The sequence below is a fragment of the Anolis carolinensis genome, chromosome 2 (genome assembly GCF_035594765.1).
Source record: "Anolis carolinensis isolate JA03-04 chromosome 2, rAnoCar3.1.pri, whole genome shotgun sequence".
NCBI lineage: Eukaryota > Metazoa > Chordata > Lepidosauria > Squamata > Dactyloidae > Anolis > Anolis carolinensis.
In genome coordinates, this window is record NC_085842.1 from 159,917,163 (window position 1) to 159,938,484 (window position 21,322).

Genomic DNA, 21,322 nt, shown 5'->3' on the forward strand with positions numbered 1-21,322 from the left:
GGCCATGAAAGCCTTTGACAACAAATATGAATATACAGTAGAGTCTCACTTATCCAAGCCTCGCTTATCCAAGTTTCTGGATTATCCAAGCAATTTTTGTAGTCAATGTTTTCAATATATCGTGATATTTTGGTGCTAAATTCGTAAATACAGTAATTACTACATAGCATTATTTCATATTGAACTACTTTTTCTGTCAAATTTGTTGTATAACATGATGTTTTGGTGCTTCATTTGTAAAATCATAACCTAATTTGATGTTTAATAGGCTTTTCCTTAATCCCTCCTTATTGTCCAAGATATTCGCTTATCCAAGTTTCTGCTGGCCTGTTTAGCTTGGATAAGTGAGACTCTACTGTAGTCAGTCCTTCATATTGGAGCCCCCGGTGGTGTAGCAGGTTAACACTGTTGAGCTGCTGAACTTGTTGATTGAAAGGTCAGTGGTTTGAATCCAGAGAGCAAGGAGAGCTACCTCTGTTAGCTCCAGCTTCTGCCAACCTAGCAGTTTAAAAACGTGCAAAATGTGAGTAGATCAATAAGTACCACTCCAGCGGGATGGTAACTGCACTCCATGCAGTCATGTTGGCCACATGACCTTGGAGGTGTCTACGGACATAGAAATTTGGCTTAGAAATGGAGATGGGCAATAAACCCCAGAATCAGACACGATTAGACTTCACGTCAGGGGAAAACCTTTACCTTTACCTTCATATCCACAGATTCAACCATCCACGATTTATAAATCCCCCCCCCCCCCAAAAAAAATAATCCCCAAAGCAAACCTTAATTTTTATATAAGGGACAACACTTAAATAACATCATTGTATAAAATGGGACCTGATCATCCACAGACTGGGGGGCGGGAGGAGAGTCTGGAGCCAAACCCAAGTGGATATTGCCTTCAAAGACTAGGGGATAAACTCACCATTCTGCTCTGCAAGTGAAGCAAAACTAGGGTTTTTCTCCCAGGAATTTGGATTTGCATCATTACTCCAAAGAAAAACAATTATTTTGGACAAGGAGCAACAGAACTTACTTTGAAAACCTCTCCATAAGAGCAGAGGACTTGTTCTTGTTGACAAGGGACAGCTCTTTGGCAGTGATCCTCAGAGAATGGGAAGTCCATTGCCTTCTATTAAATGGAGATGGCTCCATCTTGAAATGCAGCAGTAGCTAGAAAGGAAAAGAAAGACCAAAAAAAAAAGATTCATTTTTACGTCACACACTCCTCTCTTCCCCCCAACTCCCTCCCCACAGTTTGCCTTCTGAAATTCTCCTCATTCCACTGTCTCTAAATGACAGCAACTGCCCACTCTCAAGCTCTTAAAGAAAAATCCAGAGAAGTTTCACGATAAATTCTTTGCAAGATGCTTGAAATAATCTTTGTTTAAGTGTTATGAAACCTGGTCATGGCAACAAAACAAAAAACAAAAAACACTCCCACCTTACTGTTTGGATAATCTGGAAAACTCTTTTTTAAATCTGGTATAATGTATGACGTGCAATTACATCCCTTGGCTTTTTCAATACCAAATGATACCGAATATCAATAGCTTCCATAGTAAATGTGCATGCTTCTTCTCCTGTTCAACTAGCCTAGAGCTTGTGCACTGATGTTAATAGTTATAAAACCTACACATGTGTAACTTCCATTCAGACTGTTGTCATGCTAGCTGAATATTCCAAGTTCTCTGAGATTTTTCTTAGGAGGGAAAATATCCCAGTTCAAACTACCTTGAACACCATTAAGCATGATTTGATTTTTGCATTTGGCACCTTGGTGTTGCTCTGGCATGAGTCATGGATCTTAAGATAAATACTAATAATGTGGGCATTGAATTCACATTTAAATTTTTAAAAAGACAAAAAGATTGGAGCAGGGGAGAGACTACAGCAAAACAGCACCTTTATTCTGTGTAGTGTTCCATATCCTCCTCCTTCTATAGCAGTGGTTCTCAACCTTCCTAATGCCGCGACCCCTTAATACAGTTTCTCATGTTTTGGTGATCCCCCAACCATAAAATGATTTTCATTGCTACTTCAAAACTGTAATTTTGCTACTGTTATGAATCATAATGTAAATATCTAATATGCAGGATGTATTTTCTTTCACTGGACCAAATTTGGCACAAATACCTGGTACACCCACTGGTGGGGTTGGAGGGGGATTGATTTTGCCATTTGGGAGTTGCAGTTGCTGGGATTTAAAATCCTAGCAGCAACTAATTCGATTTCAAATGTTTATTTTATTGCACATTGCACCTACTTGCAGAGAGCACTGTGAACCTAAATGACAATGGATCTGAGCCAAATTTGGCACAAATACCTGATATGCCAAATTCTGAATACTGGTGGAGTTTGGGGGGGGGGGGGGATTGCATTTTGTCGTTTGGAAGTTGTAATTACTGGGCATTATAGTTCACCTACAATCAAAAAGCATTCTGAATTCCACCAATGATGGAACTGAACCAAACATGACACACAGAATTCCCATGACCAACAAAATATACTGGAAGGGTTTGGTGGGCATTGAACTTGAGTTTTGGAGTTGTAGTTCACCTACATCCAGCCTTTTCTGCCAAAGGGGTTCCTAAGACCATTAGAAATATATGTTTTCTGATGGTCTTTGACAACCCCTCTGACCCCCCCCCCCCCCCCCCCGCAGGTTGAAAAACAGTGTTCTATAGTATTGCTAACATCCAGATCTTCATATAAACAGCTTCTTTCTAACATCTGGTCATTACATGTCAAGATACTCAACTGAATAATGGGCAGATATTTTCCTGAGTCTACTCAGCTTGGGATTTTAGGAAAAGAAAAGCTTCACTCCAGAGGCGTGCGTACACACACACACACACACACACATACTTGTAGAATAACCCCATCCAGACATAATTTAAATGCAACCCTGCTTATTCAATGTCTTTTTCATCAGCCTACCCTGCATGAAGCAGGCCAGTTACCTTGTCCCAGGCCTTAACTTTCAAAAAGAAAAGCTCTGACAGCAGCAAGACCCTGTTCATAGGAAATACTGAAACTGGTTTTTCTACTTTGGTAGCTTGGGAAAGTGACCTAGCTACTAAATCCATCTGGGAGGAAATTGCACACACAGAAAAAGAGAATGACCAGAGGGACAAACACTTCTTCTGTTCTTTGGCATTAAAAACCCCATGAGAACATAGATCCTCGTGGATAGGCATATTGTAGAACGGCAAGAGGAATCGCCAAGTCTCTGTGAGCTCACTATGAAGTAATTTAGGCAAAACTAGACCTCCCTGAAGCAGTCATCTGCACTCACCTCATCTGCCGTGTTGCCAAGTTGAGTAGATAATGAGGGGTCTGAAGAAAAGAGGGGTAGAGTAATGGACTGCAGAAGTGGAGTTAGTCCACCTCCTCACTTGTATGCGCCCTCTTTAATGCCCAAACTGGAAAGTCCTGCAATTTGTGACAAACATTGCTACTTTGCCCTAAACTGGAAAGAAAGTGTAGGCTGGAATATCTCGAGCCCCTTCATATTTAATTCCATGCATGCCAATCTTTTATTTTCTATATTGGCGTTTCAGTCTGTTGCTCTACACACACAAAATATATTTCCCACTTTCTGTCCAATAAGCTTAAACCATATACATACTTCCCCTACTCAATCCATCTTTATGGCAGCTCTGAGATATGCTAAGACAAAAGACAGTAACTGGGAGAAATTTACCCAATGAATGCCATTACTTATTGGGAACAGAACTCAGACCTACCAGTTCCTAGTCCTATGAGTGGCTTCCTTGAAAGTGGGACAGTGCATCCATTGCACTTTTAGTTCAAAGTTTAAAAGAAACTATTCAAGGTGCTGAATCCTATCCCCCAGATATATTCAGTCCAACATCCAGTATTGTTTCAAACATAATCCCCACTTACATTAGAGCACAACACATAAAACACTATCCCATACTGGTTGACATTGCCAACCATCAAACCACTTGGTTGTTTGTATTGATAGGGCACTAATGCCAAACCACGAGATGGGAACAAACGAATATAAGAAGAATTAAAATCAGTCACTAAACAGGCAGGAGCAGATATTCAGTGCATGGACACAGAAAATGCTCTTATATCCTGAAAAGTGTACGGTGTCTTTCCTCCCTTTGTTACACCATATACTTTTGTGAATATTTCAGGTGATTTCTGCATTTTATTGCTTGTAAAGCAGAAATTGCCAGCCGATAGCAGGGTGGAAGAGGGAGACAGGGAAGCAAGATGACAGACACAGTGTATATTTTAGTATTAGGGAAACTTTGTGTTCAGAGATCAGTCGCTAGAACACACTGGCCCACACTGAAGACAAAATGCACGGAGAGAGGGACAGGTTTTTCCCTATGAGCCTCATTAGAAAGCAAAAAATGGTTCTCCTATTATGTGGTAACTAGCTCAGGAAATACAAACAGCCATAAAGTATGATCACGTAGAGACTCCCTAGACCAAATATGACTGAGAAGAATATCAACTTCTGCCCAGCATCACAGAAGGCCTTATGTTAGCAATGTAACATAAATATTATACATTTGGGTTGTCAACAATGGAAGAATTTAAAATGAAATGTGAACAAGCATGAATTCCAACCCCTCCTCCTATTTCATTATACTGTATATACTTATAGATAATTCCTGAAATTTCAGTAATAAAAATCAGCCCCCAAAACTGACTTATCTGTTGATCATTGTAAGTACAGTGTTCCCTCACTACTTCATGGTTCACTTTTTGCGGATTTGCTGTTTCACAGTTTTTCAATAAACTCTAAAAGACTATTATAAATCATAAAAAATTACAATTTACAGCCTAAGGAAGGGAGGAAGGAGACGCCAATGGGAGAGAAACGGGAACTGGAGGAGAAGGAGGCGATTTATCAACACACGATTGGTTGATAAAGACTTAAAATAGTGTATAACTACTAAATTAATATCTCAATATTAAAATAAAAATAGTGTCCCTACTTCACAGATTTTCACTTATTGCGGGTGGTCCTGGAACCTAACTCCAGAGATAAGTGAGGGAACACTGTACTGTACTTTAACTCTTTAACAAAAACAAAACTATCTCTCCCCTGAGTAGAGTAGCAAAAAGTGAGGAAATCAGAAGACATTGACTTCTTGGGAGGGGAGCAATGACCAATCTTGATAAAATAGTGTAGAGACATCACACTGGCAACCAAGGTCCGCATAGTTAAAGCAATGGTATTCCTGTAGTAACCTATGGGTGCGAGGTGGAGGAAATTTTTGAGAGTGTCTTGGACCGCAAAAAGATACAACCTGTCCATACTCCAGGAAATAATGCCCGACTGCTCACTGGAGAGAAGGATACTAGAGGCAAAGATGAAATACTTTGGCCACATCATGAGAAGACAGGAAAGCTTGGAGAAGAGAATGATGCTGGGGAAAATGGAAGGGAAAAGGAAGAGGGGCTGACAAATTGCAAGATGGATGGATGTTGCCCTTGAAGTGATTGGCTTGACCTTGAAGAAGCTGGGGGGTGGCCACGGCCAACAGGGAGCTCTGGTGTGGCTGGTCCATGAGGTCATGAAGAGTTGGAAGCGACTGAACGAATCTAAAATAAGCACCAACGCCCCCCGCCACGATCTCTCTGCTGAGGCTCCGCTTCTGACCTTCTTGAATGCTAGGATGGAAAATGGGGGAAGTGGCCGGGGGTGAGTGACCTTGAGGTGGGACTGGCTCTTTGCCCTCTCCTTGGAGTGACTCTTGACTTAAAACCCATAATTTTGCCCCACTAAATGTGCTCTCAAATTACGCACCAATATACACAATAAGAACAGCAAATACAAAATATGACCACACGTTCTTTTTCATTTCATTCTCCTCCTAAATACTGCCTGCATGGGGATCCCTCAAAACCATCCAGATGGGCAATGGAAATAACATCTGAGACAGAAGCAGGCCTGCATCCCTATTATTATTACTTTTCTTTTCCTGTATGGTTTTTAACATGTTTGCCTGCTTAAAGAAGCCAGTGAAACTTTGAAAGATTGCATGATGTATTTTGTGCATTTTGGTTGGCCAAGAAAAGAATCGCTCTTTCATACATTTTATTGTATTTTGCTGCATAGCTAACATAGCCACCCCTGAATATATAGTCAAAACATGCACTTTTCCCAATCCACTCTCAAGCAACACTATGTGAAACAAAGAATGTGCCCTGGAGTCCCTTCATCTATCATTTCAAGGCAGCTTTCCTTTCTTATGGTTTTCCTCCCATTATTACTGTTCCTCCTCCCATCAAATGAACCAAGATTCCCAGGCAGCTCACAATCCCTCCAGGATGAAATTTGCCAAGAGATATGAGCTTCGTGACTTTCTGTCTCCCGTCCTCTTTATCTCGACACACCCAATGCTGGCTCACTGCAGCAAAGAGTTTTTTGCTAATGAGTTAATGTTTACACATGAACACTCATTTGTAGAGTAAACATTGCCCCATGGAGATCCCTATGTCCCTCCCTGCAGGAACACAAGCTTCACAGAAGGACAATGCTGGGCAATAAGGGGGCCAAAGCAGTTTTGGCTGCAGTAAGTAGTGCAGAATCTGATCCATAACTGAGAAAGGAGTCAACTTTCCTCAAGGCAGAGTCTTGAAATTCAATCCAAGCAGCTAAAAGAACAGCAAAGAGGGAAATAAAAGGAGAACAGACTGCCAGGCACACCAGCCTCCTCAGCAACAGAAGCAAAACAGTGCCCGACACAGGATCCGAAGCACTAACAGAGGAATAATTACCATTGCCACTTTGCTGAAGTATAACTCCTTCAACAAGATTCAGCAACAAGATCCACTTTGGCCTAGTACCTGTTGCTAGGAAAAACAGGACAAGGGAGATGGAAGACTTTCAGGAGACCCAAACTGTCCACCTTTCTCCCCCTACAATAAAAAAGTTTATAGTAAAAGATATTGCTGCTTACCTTAATAACAAAACTGCCTCCACACCAACTGTGCAAACTTCCAGAAAAATGATACCACCAGGAATTGCTATTTCCTGTATCTGTAGAAACATGTATTGCGGGCACGGACACAGTCTTGCTTTTTTGCCAGGAGTACAAAGATTATTATCTACACTAGGTGTTTCATAAGGTTGTTGTTAATACTAATAAAAACAATACGATTGGTATTTAGGAGTAAACAGGGAGAAATGGCTCCTTCTGAAAATCTAAAGAGAGATCAAAAGCAAAGGACTTTAATATAGGCAGATGAAACATCATGTTGCTCTTAACAAAGTGATCTCTAATTCAAGAACACGCTAAGGTTAAGTAGTGTTCAAAATTAGAAAGCCAAAATAAATGGAACTGTCTCCCACACTGGGTTGCTGTGAGTTTACCGGGCTGTATGGCCATGTTACAGGAGCATTATCTCCTGACGTTTCACCCACATCTATGGCAGCCAATTGAAACATTCACACTTGCCTCAAACAGACAAGAGTTCTTTCTCCCATCCTGGATATTCCACAGATATATAAACCCTACTTGCTTAGTTTCCAACAGACCTCACAACCTCTGAGGATGCCTGCCATAGATGCAGGCAAAACATCAGGAGAGAATGTTTCTGGAACATGGTCATATAGCCTGGAAAACTCACAGCAACCCAGTGATTCCGGCCATGAAAGCCTTTGACAATGCATGTGTCCCACACTTTCCAGTCATGAAAGCCTGAGGATGTTCCTGTAGATTTCTAGAGACCTACACCAGGGTATTGACAATCCAAGTAGAAATAGTTGCTGCATTGATCCTAGAGAATGTCAAATCCACACTGTGCTTGTTCTCTGTAGTAGTTTTTAGGTTGTGAGTTATAAACACTGGTAGAATCAATAATCAAAATAACTATAGTTCCTTCGGCTCTTTGCTTCAGAAGAAGCATGTTTGTCATATCTTTACATTCTAGTAAGACACCCCCCAAAAGAAATATCCAAAGGGATACATTCTGAACTTTCCGTGGAAACAGGAAACATGTAACCATAGTAGCAAACCCTACTGAAATTAATACTTCAGTCAAAAGTTACCATAGCGTGACCCTGGAGGTGTTTGACAATTTCTAGAGAGGTATCCTCAGTAGATAAATATGCCACCAACATTTCTAAGATGCTGGAACCCCTTACAAGAGTTTACAAAGCACACTGCTAATCTCTGAAAGAGATAATGAAACCTTGCCATCTAACATGGATTGTCACGTAGCCTCACTTTAGTTACCCATTCCTGGATAAGGGAGAGATTTTCACTGAACACTGCAAGACTGCTCCAGAATGAGAGCAGATTAAATGAGCAAAGGTGGCCACTTACAGCCACATCTGCCCAACATTCAACACTTGAAGTAGCTTGCTTCTTGCATATAACTTCCTTTTCTTCCCAACTACCTTCCAGTCACTTCCCTACATAGGAACTTTTCCCTGCCCAATTTGTACCATTGCCCACAACCATCTGTTCACCTTGTTCACTTCTTCTGCCAGGCTACTTTCCCTTCTGACTTCTTTGCTATCCAGTTATCTTCCATTCTTTTTCTGGGAAAGCTCATATACGTTTGGGTAGTGCAGAGATGCAAACGAGGGATTCTTTAGGTTCTCCAGCCAGCAGAAGCCACTGACTTCAATATAGTTTGATATTATGCATATTTTCCTGTTTCAACAGTAAGTTCAGAAACACATCCCAGTTGAACTGGACAGTGTAACTAGCTTACTGTCTGCTAGATTTGTAACTTGCTTTATGTTAGTTGTCTTCAAAAGGTTTTCAGAAGTTCAGATGGTCCAAAACAGTACAGTCAGACTGTTGACTGGGGCTGATTAATTAGAAGGAGCCCCTAATAGATTAATTGGCTACTCATCTGTTTTTATTTGGAGGGTACAATAGGTAAGTACTAGTATTAGCTTTTAAATTCCCATATGTTTTCTACCTGGGTCCATCAACCTTTGGGAAAGGCCCTTCTCTCTGTCCCTCCATTCTCAGATACATACTTCATGGCAACACAAAGGAGGGTCTTCTTGGTGGCAGCTTCTAGGCTTTCAAACTTATTTCTTATTTCTTATTTCCAACTGCCCACTTCTATGTTTTCTTTCTGCTGGCAAAGTTTAGAATTATATGAACTTTTGACTTTTTATTACTAATTACTATACTTTTTTACTGATGTACTTTTAAAATTATTATTACTTGTTTCAAAAATACTTTACATTTTTAGCTGCCTTAAGTCCCAGTCCAGGGAGAAAGGGAACACATGAATCAAATAATACTGTCTGAAAAATTTAAGATTTGTATAAAACAGGCTGTGAAAAGAAATGGCTCATCTTAGAAAATCTGATTTACAAATCCGAAGAACAAAGAAAGTGAAGGGTCAAAACATTCTATAGTGATTAAATAAGATAACATGCCATTGTCTATAACCTTTGATCAATTGTAATTTTGCAACATAGCAGACAAAAACCAACAGATATATGAAAGCAGAAGTCTTCTTCAACAAATATTTACTTAAAACAAGTATTCATATGTTTTACATAGGCAAAGTTAGAAATAAAATAGAATATAATCTAAATAATGTATTTTAATTTATGGTATTTATTTTCCACTCTTCTCCCAATATGGGGTGCACAGCTACAAAGAATAATGGGCATTACGCCCCCAGTGGCGCAATGGGTTAAACCCCTTTGCTGGTAGGACTGCTGACTGAAATGTCAGCAGTTTGAATCCAGGGAGCGGGGTGAGCTCACGTCTGTCAGCTCCAGCTTCCCATGTGAGAACATGAAAGAAGCCTCCCAATGGATGGTAAAACATTTGGGCATTCCCTGGACAACGTCCTTGCAGACGGCCAATTCTCTCACACCAGAAGCGACTTGCAGTTTCTCAAGTCACTCCTGACACTGATTTTTTTTCACCTTTGGCCAAAATAGAATTTTCTCAGCATGTAATTTCTACCCCTTGCATAATTATTTTTAGGAATCATTTGCTTCTATACTGTATTAATGTATCAAACCACAGTAAGATACTACTGTACTAAGGAACAACTATTTCCCAAAAATATTTACCTCTGGAACCTCTTTACATCACTTTTAAATATAAAGGGAAGTAGTTGGTGGCTTCCGTGTTAGTGACACAATCAATTACTACATTTTCACACATAAGTAAATTCAAGTGCTGTATCTCTTAGGCAGAGTGTTGCTCTTTGCATCTATTTATCTATTTTTATCTAATGTATTTCTGTATTGTCTTCCAGACCACAAGAGCTCTAGAGGCAATGAGAAAATAAAAACCAATTACAACAATACAAAAATAAAAACATTTTAAAAACACAATACATTCTTTTTTAAAACCCTAAAAGAAGATTGCAAACAGTCCTAAAATCTGGCTTTACAACAGTTAAAACAGCAATCTGAAACATTGGATGCACATGTGGAAGTTTAAAAGAAATAGGGCCTGCATAACATCCATGTGCAAGGAGTCCCACAGTCAAACTCAAATGTATATACAGTACCACTGCCTTTTTGCTTTCCTTATCACAATAGGAATTCCCCTTCCTAGGGGCTCTTTCTCACTAGACCAGTGATTCTCAACCTGTGGGTCCCCAAGTGTTTTGGCCTACAACAGTTTACCAGCTGTTAAGATTTCTGAGAGTTGAAGGCCAAAACATCTGGGGAACCACTGCACTAGACAATGATAGTGCCAAGATTCCAATTTAACTGCATGGTTCCCCTCCAATCCTGGGAATAGTCGTTTGGGAAGCGGTGTTTAAAACACTCAGCCACGGATCCCAGAAACAAATACAATTCATCTATAGTTAAAAGAAAAGCACAGCACTGTAATTGCTCAGAGTAAAGGGCTTCTTTCCTAAGCCTGCATTAGGTACATCATCAATAGTGAACACATACGCATGTATATTATTTACTTCCCTTGATATTACCTGAAGTTCTATTCACAATGATGATATTTTCTAATACAACATGTTAAAGTAATTTATTTTCTGCCAATGTTTCCAACTTAGGCAGGCATAAAAAACACCAAAGTCAAACTAAAAGTCTAGGAATGTTCACACAGTAGCCTTCCAAAAGTCTGCCAGGTATGAACTCTGACACAATAGAAAAGTACTCCCATGCTATGCAAACTGCCAGATTTATGTAATTCTTTAAATACCTCAGATATGCCAACTCTATGGATGTAATTCTCAGCTTCCATTTTTTAGGCATTTGTAAAGAATCCGAGAAAGAGAAAAACATGTAGCCCTGTGGTATGTCAGAATGATCAGATGAGCATCTAATTCTTAAAAAAGGCAGGCAACTGGATGCCTAGTTATTCCAATGTTATTATGTTCACCTCTTTGTCTATTATTTGCTAATTATCTAAAAGACCTGAAAACAGAAAGTCAACATTCTGAACTGGCACTTACCAAAACATGGAAATATGCACGCATGCAGACACACACATCACTACATCAGTCCACTGAGTGTATCTGACAAAACTGGCTACTGCCCAATGTATTTTCTAATTCACAATGCCCTCTCTTTGAATGGGAATATAGACTTTTTCTTTCTTCCACAAAAAAATTTCTAAGAGCTGTGCTGTGTGAAGTGCAAATGTATAAATTTCTACAATATCGTCACACCCAGAAAGAATGGTGATGCTTTGAAGAAACAAAACAAAGCAGAAAACTTTCAAGTTAATCAAAATACAGTAACAGACACTTGCTTTTAGGACTTGGCAGGACAGCTGATAAGGGACTGAATTGGGAGGCTCACATTCAAATACAAGGAGGTCATTTAACACCCTATATAAAGGGTTTCTTGTTTCCAAGGCTAACGTTTGTGGACATCTGCAATGGTACAATCACCTGCTTTTGCTGCCGACGGGCTCTGACTCTTTGCTGGCCAGCTCCCATGCTCAGTGCCAGGGTACCCACGAGGAAAACACTCCTCATTAAGCATCTCCACAATAGTCAAGTTGAGCTTTTCCTTCAGAAGCTGCCTTTGCAGGCCCAGCTTCTTGGGTAATTACAAAAAACTGTCATAATTTACCCATGCACACTTCCAGACCAGGAAGAACACTATGATTTTAGAACAAATAAAGAAGAGAAAGCAACAACGAGGTGTATGACTTGGAAAGGGTTCAATCCTCTTTCCATAGCTCAGGCACTGTTATAGAATCATAGAATCATAAAGTTGGAAGAGACCATCCATCGTGGGCCACCCAGTCCAACCCCCTGCCGAGAAGCAGGAAAATCGTATTCAAAGCACCCCTGACAGATGGCCATCCAGCCTTTGCTTAAAAGCCTCCAAAGAAGGAGCCTCCACCACACTCACGGGGGAGAGTTCCACTGATGAACAGCTCTCATAGTGAGGAAGTTCTTCCTAATGTTCAGGTGGAATCTGCTTTCCTCTAGTTTGAAGCAGTTGTTCCATGTCCTAGTCTCCAGGGCAGCAGAAAACAAGCTTGCTCCATCCTCCCTACGACTTCCCCTCACATATTTATACATGGCCCTCATCATGTCTCCTCTCAGCCTTCTCCTCTGCAGGCTAAACATGCCCAGCTCTTTAAGCCGCTCCTCATAGGGCTTGTTCTCCAGACCCTTGATCATTTTAGTTGCCTTCCTATGGACACATTGCACATTTCTTCAGAATTCAGGTATCACTATTTGTTGAACTATAGGGTGATTTATTAAAAGAGATACTGCCCTTCTCTCTGTCACAAACCCCTTATTCACAGGCTGTCATCATTTCCACAGCATGCAAGTCACCTGCTTCACAAGAAGTCAGCCTAAAGTGTCTTCTGTGACATTCTTGCTTCTCTCCTGAAAATTGTGGCAACGCTTGGGAAAGCCATTTTCTCCCTTGTATAACTCCTAGAATCCCCCAATCAGAAGTTGCAGGACACTGCAATCTCCAAATCTTTCTGAGTGGCTATGGGCCTGCTTGTCAGTCTATATAACAAGTGTGCTCAGTGCCACCAAAAGAACAAAACAAAACTCAAAACTGTCCAAGCCAGGCAGGGCATCCAGAAGGAATGTTCTGCATGATTCCCTCTTTTGGTTGGGACTTATATGCAGGGAATCCAACCAGGAGACTATTCTCCACGTAGTTAATTACAGAATGGACCTCTATAATGCCCCTGCAGCCAATCCTGTGCATGCACCCTTCAAAATGTTCCCAAGTGCCTGTGCAGTGCATCTTAATGTGTTCAGTCTGGAAGCAAGTAAGCCATGGCAGCAGAGAGAGAGCCAGACCAGAAAAACAAAGTATGCAGTAACCAGTCTTTTTCTGGCAGATATCCCTGACTCACTGCTGAGAGAGAGTTTTGTGTTTGCTATTGCACAAGTGCACAGCAGGTAGAGTTTGTTCTAGGAGAGAGCCCTAACAAGCAGCTGCATACTGATCCCAGACTTCGGAGTGAAGCAGCAACAAACTGGTATATTGTTTTTGTCCTATTTTTTTCTAAACTTAAAGACCCAACAGTAGTAGAGTGGCTCTGGGAGTGGTGGAGGGAGGCTTGCATCCTTTTAAAGAACTTTTCTCAAAAACCTTCCCAGTTTATTTCTATTCTAATTATCATCATCATCATCATCATCATCATTAATGTCTCTGTGTGGCCTTGGGTAGCTTGCTGGTTCTCCTTGTAGTCTAAACTACTGCAAAAGCTGGTGTCAGAATCAAAACAAGAGATAAAAATGCATAACATGCCCCAGGTCCTTGGGTTCACAATCCATCCCTTCTACCTACACTGACAATGTTTTTCATAGCCTAAACAGTCTCAAAAATTCAAGGGCAGTTATTCTTACCAAGGGTGGAACACATTAACAAACTGGCTTCCTTACACTGCAGTATTCAAGGCTGGGCAAAAAGAGGAAAGAAGAGACAGCTTGATATTTAACGATTGTTAATGTTATACTAAAACTGGCATGAACCCAGATGTTACATCAGAAGCTTCAACCTAGTCACCTATGTTAAAAACCCACAACATTCCTGACTCACTACGTGTTAATTAGAGCACATGCAAGACTTCAGGCCAGATATAACATTCAAATGCACAGAAGAGAGCTCATGGACACCACAACACAGAGAGCAAGATACTTGTGGAACAGTAAAGTAGACGATACATGCCCAGAATATAGACCTCTGCTCCAAATACTCCTCTTGGTACAGAAAATATACATTCTAAAATGTTGACATTCCTTTTTCTCATCCTCCTTCGTTTAGGATGGATGGAAGTTAGTTCAATGTTCCCTTTCTCAACCTGCTCCCTTTTAAATCATGCAGGGAGTGGGTGTTGTGAGCGAATGAGAAGTGTACCTTGCCCTTAGCTATTTGCAGGAGGTCTGTTCAATATTACCCTGAATGCCAGGGAACCAGAGAGCTGTGAATATAATCTGTTACTTCTAACATCACAGTAGTCCTTTGGTGGCAGAAAACCTTGGTAGGGAATTCTAAGTTAAATTTTTAAGATACATATTATTTAGAGAGAAATTTCTTAATCCACCCATATAAATGCAAAGACTGCGTATCCATAATTTACGTAGTACAATAACCAGTGACGAACTATAGAGACAGGTTCCTGGACTCTGGCCAATTATAACAAAGTGTCTGTTTCCAAGTGAGAGTAAAATACCCAGCTTTGATGCTAAGAAAGATCTCCACTCTGGGTATGAGCAGTCACCCCTCTCACCTGCACTATGGACCCAAGGGAAATTTCCAAGGCTCAGGTACAGAGGTGAGTCAAGGACGATAGTTAACAGGAAGAAATTTTGGACAAACCTAGATTAATCTTTACTTCACTGCCACACCCACACACTTTATTGAGTTAAAGGTGCCATGGGCAAGTTTACAAGTATACAATTTAAGTAGGTTTTCCCCCACAGGCTGAAATAACACCCTAACCTGGAAATACCCAGGTAAATGTGGAGTGAACCACTTCCACTCCGTCTTCATTATGAAGGTGTGGTGTAATCTTTACAGAGGAAATTGGTCATCAGAATAAACCCCGGGTAGTTTTTAATGGTGATGCAACTAGCCCTCATATAGTTACCTAGGTCTTTTATTAACTTGCTTTCTTGCCACCAAACAGACCTAAATTGTTGTCACAGAAAATTCACAGCAATTGCTTCCAACACCTTCTGCAAAGAGGAGTAATTTACACACCAACAAATAGGAAGAACAGTAAGAGCTGTTTGACAACAGAATATTCTGTGTCACAGGTGATGGAGTCGCCTTCTCTATGTTTTAAGAACAGGCTGAATGGCCATCTGTCAGGGATACTTTGATTGTGTTTTGCTGCATGGTAAGGGGTTGGACTGGATGGCCCTTGGGGTCTCTTCCAACTCTATGAATCTGTGTATATGCTGGATCACCAGACCAACAAAAATGAAAAACTTGGACCGCACCAAGTCTACAAAAAATAGCATTAATGCCACATGAACGTGAATGTACATTGTAGTTGTTTCTCAAATTTGCTTATTTTATGATGTTTATATTTATTGTTAATGTATTTTGATTGTTGCTTATGTGATTTTAATATGTTGTAAGCTGCTTTGGGTCCCGTGAGGGAGAAAAGCAAGATATAAATAAAGATTTATTATTGACACAACGACATAGTATGAGACAGCAAACAAGATAGATATGCTGGATTTCGTATCAGAAAATCACAAGTCGAACACTTCCCAAGTGTTTAGGACTGTGTGATGTATTTTCGGATGATGCGCGCAGATCCCAGTAGGGTGGCCTTTTGCAGTTGGCAGATCGTAATTTTGTCAATGTATATTTTTTCCAAATGCCAGCTGAGATCTTTTGGCATGGCACCCAATGTTGTTGTTGTTGTTGTTGTTGTTATTATTATTATTATTATTATTATTATTATTATTATTATTATTATTATTATTACAGATACCACAGACTGCTAAAAATATTTTTCAAATGGGCACTAGAGCAAATCAAGCCTGAATTCTCGCTAGAAACCAAGATCACTAAATCGAGACTGCCATACTTTGGACACATTGTGAGAAGACAGGTAGATGGTAGTAGGAAAGGAAGAAGACTGTGTTACAGATGGATGGAGTCAATCACAGCCTTAATTCTGCAGGACCTGAGCAGCTTGGAAGTTTTCCCATGTATAAAAGGTAAAGGTTTCCCCTGACGTTAAATCCAGTCATGTCTGACTCTGGGGGTTGGTGCTCATCTCCATTTCTAAGCCAAAGAGCCGGCGTTGTCCGTAGACACCTCCAAGGTCATGTGGCCGGAATGACTGCATGGAGCGTCATTACCTTCCCGCCGGAACGGTACCTATTGATTAACTCACATTTGTATGTTTTTGAACTGCTAGGTTGGCAGGAGCTGGAGCTAACAGCGGGCGATCAAGCCGCTCCCGGGATTTGAACCTGGGACCTTTCAGTCTGCAAGTTCAGCAGCTCAGCACTTGAACACACTTCGCCACCCGGGCTTCCCATGTATAGGGTCTCCATAAGTCAAAAGTTGGCCTGACGGCAATTAATAAAAATATACTCTGGAGAGCTGCTTAGATTAGTGGTTCTCAACCTGGGGTCCCCAGGTGTTTTTGGCCTTCAGCTCCCAGAAATCCTAACAGTTGGTAAACTAGTTGAGATTTCTGGGAGTTGTAGGCCAATAACACCTGGGGACCCCAGGATTGAGAACCACTGGCTTAGATAAAGCCTACTTACATTTTGGAAAGAGCAAACAGACAACTGAACCCAGCACCCCCTCTCCCACATTCATGAGTCCAAAAAATGCAAGATATTTAGTGAACACATCAAAGCAAAATATGGGAGGATTTCAGCTCCTAGCCTCAAATTGCTGTCCCTGATGGAAGGCAGAGTTTAAGAAGGAAAGGGCACTTACTTTACTAGGACCTACCTATCCCTCCCTATTATCTCCAGTATCTTGAGAACAGACATGAAAGCCTATCCTGCAATTCTATCAAGGCTCCCTCAACATTGATCAGTGCTGATTAGTATATTTTACTGTGGGGAAAAGACATCATCTTAACACATATCTCCCAAGAGCACAACACCCCAGTGTGATGGAGGCTCCATCTTTGGAGGCTTTTAAGCAGAGGCTGGATGGCCATTTGTTGGGGGTACTTTGAATGCAATTTTCCTGCTTCTTGGCAGGAGGTTGGACTGGATAGTCCATAAGGTCTCTTCTAACTCTATGATTCTATTATTCTATGACTCTCACTAAGGAGAATGACACAGGCATCATGAAAACTCTTCATTTCCTAGCATTGGCAACGGCACACAAGCTGTTCCATACCATGCAAAGGTTTTAAGCGAGGTGTCATCCTAATACTCCAGAAACCCAGAAAATTAATCTCATTCCAAGTGAGGAATTAAAACAAAACCAATATAGTACACACACACGTGTGTGTGCCCAATACATTTAGACACAAGCTTCCTGCAAATTAAGACTCCCTACCCTTGGACCTTGTGACTCACTAAGGCCATACATACCGCAATCCACTTGTTCCTGTTTATTCTCAGGACTTGAAAAGTCCAACCAGACTAGCAGCCCTTCTCCTAGGGTGTATCTGCACTGCAGAACGAATGCAGTTTGGCACCGCTTTACCTGCCCATGCTCATTGCTATGGAAGCCTGGAAGTTGTACTTTGGTGAGGCATAACGATATTTTTTTATTTATATCATAATAATTACAATGAATACAAGCAATCATAGACAAAACAAACAAAATACAACAAACACAAACAAACAAACTACCTCTCCTTCACAAGACACCTAGGACCAACGACGGAGAAGGTTACAAAGTGTTTTCAAAGGCTTTCATGGCCAGAATCACTGGGTTGCTGTGAATTTTCCAGGCTGTATGGTCATGTTCCAGAAGCATTCTCTGCTGACGTTTCACCCACATCTATGGCAGGCTTCCTCAGAGATGTGAGGTCTGTTGGAAACTAGGCACATGAAGTTTAATATCTGTGGGCGGTCCAGGATGGGAGAAAGAATTCTTGTCAAGTGTAAATGTTGCAATTGGCCAGCTTGATTATCATTGAATAGCCTTGCAGCTTCAAAGCCTAACAAAGGATTCCCTCAGGCAGGAATCAGCCAAGCTTTGAAGCTGCAAGGCTATTCAATGCTAATCAAGTTGGCCAATTGAAACATTCACACTTGCCTTCAACAGGCAAGAGTTCTTTCTCCCACCCTGGACTTTCCATGGATATATAAGCCCCACTTGCCTAGTTTCCCATAGACCTCACAACCTCTGAGGATGCCTGCCAGAGATGTGGGCGAAATGTCAGGAGAGAATGCTTCTGGAACATAGATGGCCATACAGCCCAGAAAACTCACAACAACACAGCTACTAATTTTGTAAAATTACACTCCCAGAATTCCATAGCACATACTTTTATTTATTTCGTGTCAAAAGCATTGCATCATAAATAAGTTTAGAAGTTTTTTTTTAACATAGCACATACTGAGCCATAGCAGTTAAAGTGATGCCAAACCGCATTAATTCTACAGTGCAGATTCATCCCTAGATGCTTTATCCCCTCAGGGTAATCAATACATCATATTGATGACTGATCACGTGGCACTTGCCGTGTATCACGTACCAACTGTCCCAGTTTAGTTTTGAAAAAAATACGTATAGCCTAATTCTTTGGCTCTCCCCTCGCCTTGGAGGCAAGGCTCACTTTATGGGACAGGAGATGACATTTCGGGAAATATACTACTTTGATACTCTGGGAAAGGGAGGGGGAGGAGAGGGACAAGGCTCCATCGCTGCCCACCGAGGGGCGTCAGAGGAGGGCACCCCCCAAAGGCGGCTCTCTGGAGCAGAATCGGAGCTCCTGGGCTCACAAGTGATAACAGGAGACGCCGCAGAGTCGCCTGCCAGGCCCACCTACCTCTCCTGACCTCCAGGCGGCCTCTCCCCGCCGTACCTGCCGTACCTGCCGGGGCTCCGCGCACCTGTTGCTTTCGCTTCAGCCGCTGTCGCACCTTGGAGCGCCGAGCGGGCAAGCCACGCCCACCGCTGGAATCCGAGCCGCCTCAGCCACGCCCCCTTCCCCTGGCTGCCCCTTGTATTGCGCATGCGCCCTCGCCTCTGCCTCTGCGCGGCCTGTTGCCCAGAGCGCGCATTTCGCGCAGGGGTCCCCAACCGTCGACCTCCGCAGGTGTTTCGGACTCCATCTCCCAGAATTCCTCACCGTTGGCCAAGCTGGCTGAGGCTTCTGGAAGTTGGAGTATAGAACACCTGCAGGAGCGACGGTTGGGAACTACTGCTTCTTGCCAAAGGAACTGGACTGTGGGGAGCCTAACGACCTTATGCCAGGACAGTGGTTCTCGGCCTGTGGGTCCCCAGATGCTTTGGCCTTCAACTCCCAGAAATCCTAACAGCTGGGATTTTAGAAGTTGTAGGCCAAAACAGGGGGCCCCTGGTGGCACAGTGTGTTAAAGCGCTGAGCTGCTGAACTTGTGGACCAAAAGGTCCCAGGTTCAAATCCCAGGAGCAGAATGAGCGCCTGCTGTTAGCTCCAGCTCCTGCCAACCTAGCAGTTAGAAAACATGCAAATGTGAATAGATCAATAGGTACCGCTCCGGCGGGAAGGTAACGGCGCTCCATGCAGTCATGCCGGCCACATGACCTTGGAGGTGTCTACAGACAACGTCGGCTCTTCGGCCTAGAAATGGAGATGAGCACCAACCCCCAGAGTCGGTCACGACTGGACTTAATGTCAGGGGAAACCTTTACCTTTACTTAGACCAAAACACCTGGGGACCCACAAGTTGGGAACCACTGATCTAGCACATTAAACCAACATTATCTATAGAAATGAAATGAAAAGGGGGGATTACTGGAGGGAAGGATATTAGAGGCAAAGATGAAGTATTTTGGCCACATCATGAGAAGACAGGAAAGCTTGGAAAAGATCATGATGCTGGGGAAGATGGAAGGAAAAAGGAAGAGAGGCCGACCAAGGGTGAGATGGATGGATGGTATCCTTGAAGGGACTGGCTTGGCCTTGAAGGAACTGGGGGCAGCGACGGCTGACAAGAAGCTCTAGCGTAGGTTGGTCCATGAGGTCACGAAGAGTCGGAGACGACTGAGTGAATGAACACAAACACATCATTATTATTATTACAATTGTAATTCTAGGGTATAGGGCGGCAACCTGTGTTCGATGGGGTTACACTCCATCAGAGGACACAGGTCCGCAATCTGGGGGTCCTCCTGGACTCAGTACTGACGCTTGAAGCTCAGGCATTGGCAGTTGCTTGGAGGGCCTTTGCACAATTAAAAGAGAAGAATGAAGTACATGGCATGTCAAAACCTTAAAAGGAAACGTTTACAAAATGCACCTGCGATGGTATCTCCAGAGAGATTCACGAAGATGTACAATTGCACCAAAAAATGTTGGAAATGTGGGAAATAAAAAGGCACATTTTACCACTCTGGTGGTCATGCAACAAAGTAAACAACTACTGGAAACAGATTCATGTATATCTCGAAAAGATTTTAAACACAAATTTCAAAATGACACCACAAATATACCTTTTGAACATGCCCAGTGAAGAACTAGAAAGAAAATTTGGGGGGAAAAAATGTTCTACATGATTCAGGCAGCTCGAATAGTATACGCCAGAGATACCTCAGAGATACCTGCCTTAGGAGAATGGGAAAAATACATTACAGACTTGTTGATAATAGATAAAATAACTGTACTCTTAAGAGGAGAACCTTTAGAGAACTTTGTTAATGAATGGTAACCAATAATCCAATATCTCGATATAAAATTAAAAATGTACATAGGGGAAGCTATAAGACTGTAGACAAGGAGGAAAAGGAGCCTATAATACCTTTATATGTACTATTTAAATAGAAGATTGTGACCCCTTAATGAAAATATATTATCTGAGAAACGATTATGGAAGACTAATAGCTGAAAAATATTGCACTGTATGCAACAAACACTCACAAATGTATGTATATTTGAATGAATAAAAATATATAAAGTTCCTAAAAAAAAAAAAAACCTTGTGTGCCAATTGCGACCGTACCTCAAAAAGCCTGACTTGGCCGTTGTGGTTCACGCCTTAGTTACATCCAGAATGGACTACTGCAATGCACTCTACGTGGGGCTGCCTTTGAAGACAGCTCGGAAACTGCAATTAGAGTAAAGGTTGGCAGCCAGATTGCTAACTGGAGCTGGTTATAGAGAGCACACCATGCCCCTATTAAAGCAGCTCCACTGGTTGCCAATGAGTTTCTGGGTTCAGTTCAAAGTGCAGGTGATCTATATATATATATAAAAGAGTGATGGCATCACGGCAATTCACAAAACAACAAAAG

The 21,322-nt window shown here is 41.7% G+C and overlaps 1 protein-coding gene across 3 annotated transcripts in view; it reads right to left on the reverse strand.

The window, feature by feature from the left end:
• lima1 (LIM domain and actin binding 1) overlaps positions 1 to 19,024 on the reverse strand; it is an 85,283-nt gene extending 66,259 nt beyond the window's left edge. For 2 of the 3 annotated variants that reach the window (XM_062970959.1, XM_062970957.1), the window contains exons 1-2: positions 18,876 to 19,024; positions 1,037 to 1,173 (exon numbers count right to left, since the gene is read on the reverse strand). In XM_062970959.1, the coding sequence (XP_062827029.1) occupies positions 1,037 to 1,155 (119 nt within the window). In that variant the 5' untranslated portion in view covers positions 1,156 to 1,173; positions 18,876 to 19,024. The remainder of the gene's footprint in view (positions 1 to 1,036; positions 1,174 to 18,875) is intronic. The other variant, XM_062970958.1, reaches the window with a different exon arrangement.
• Between the last annotated feature and the right edge of the window lie 2,298 nt (positions 19,025 to 21,322).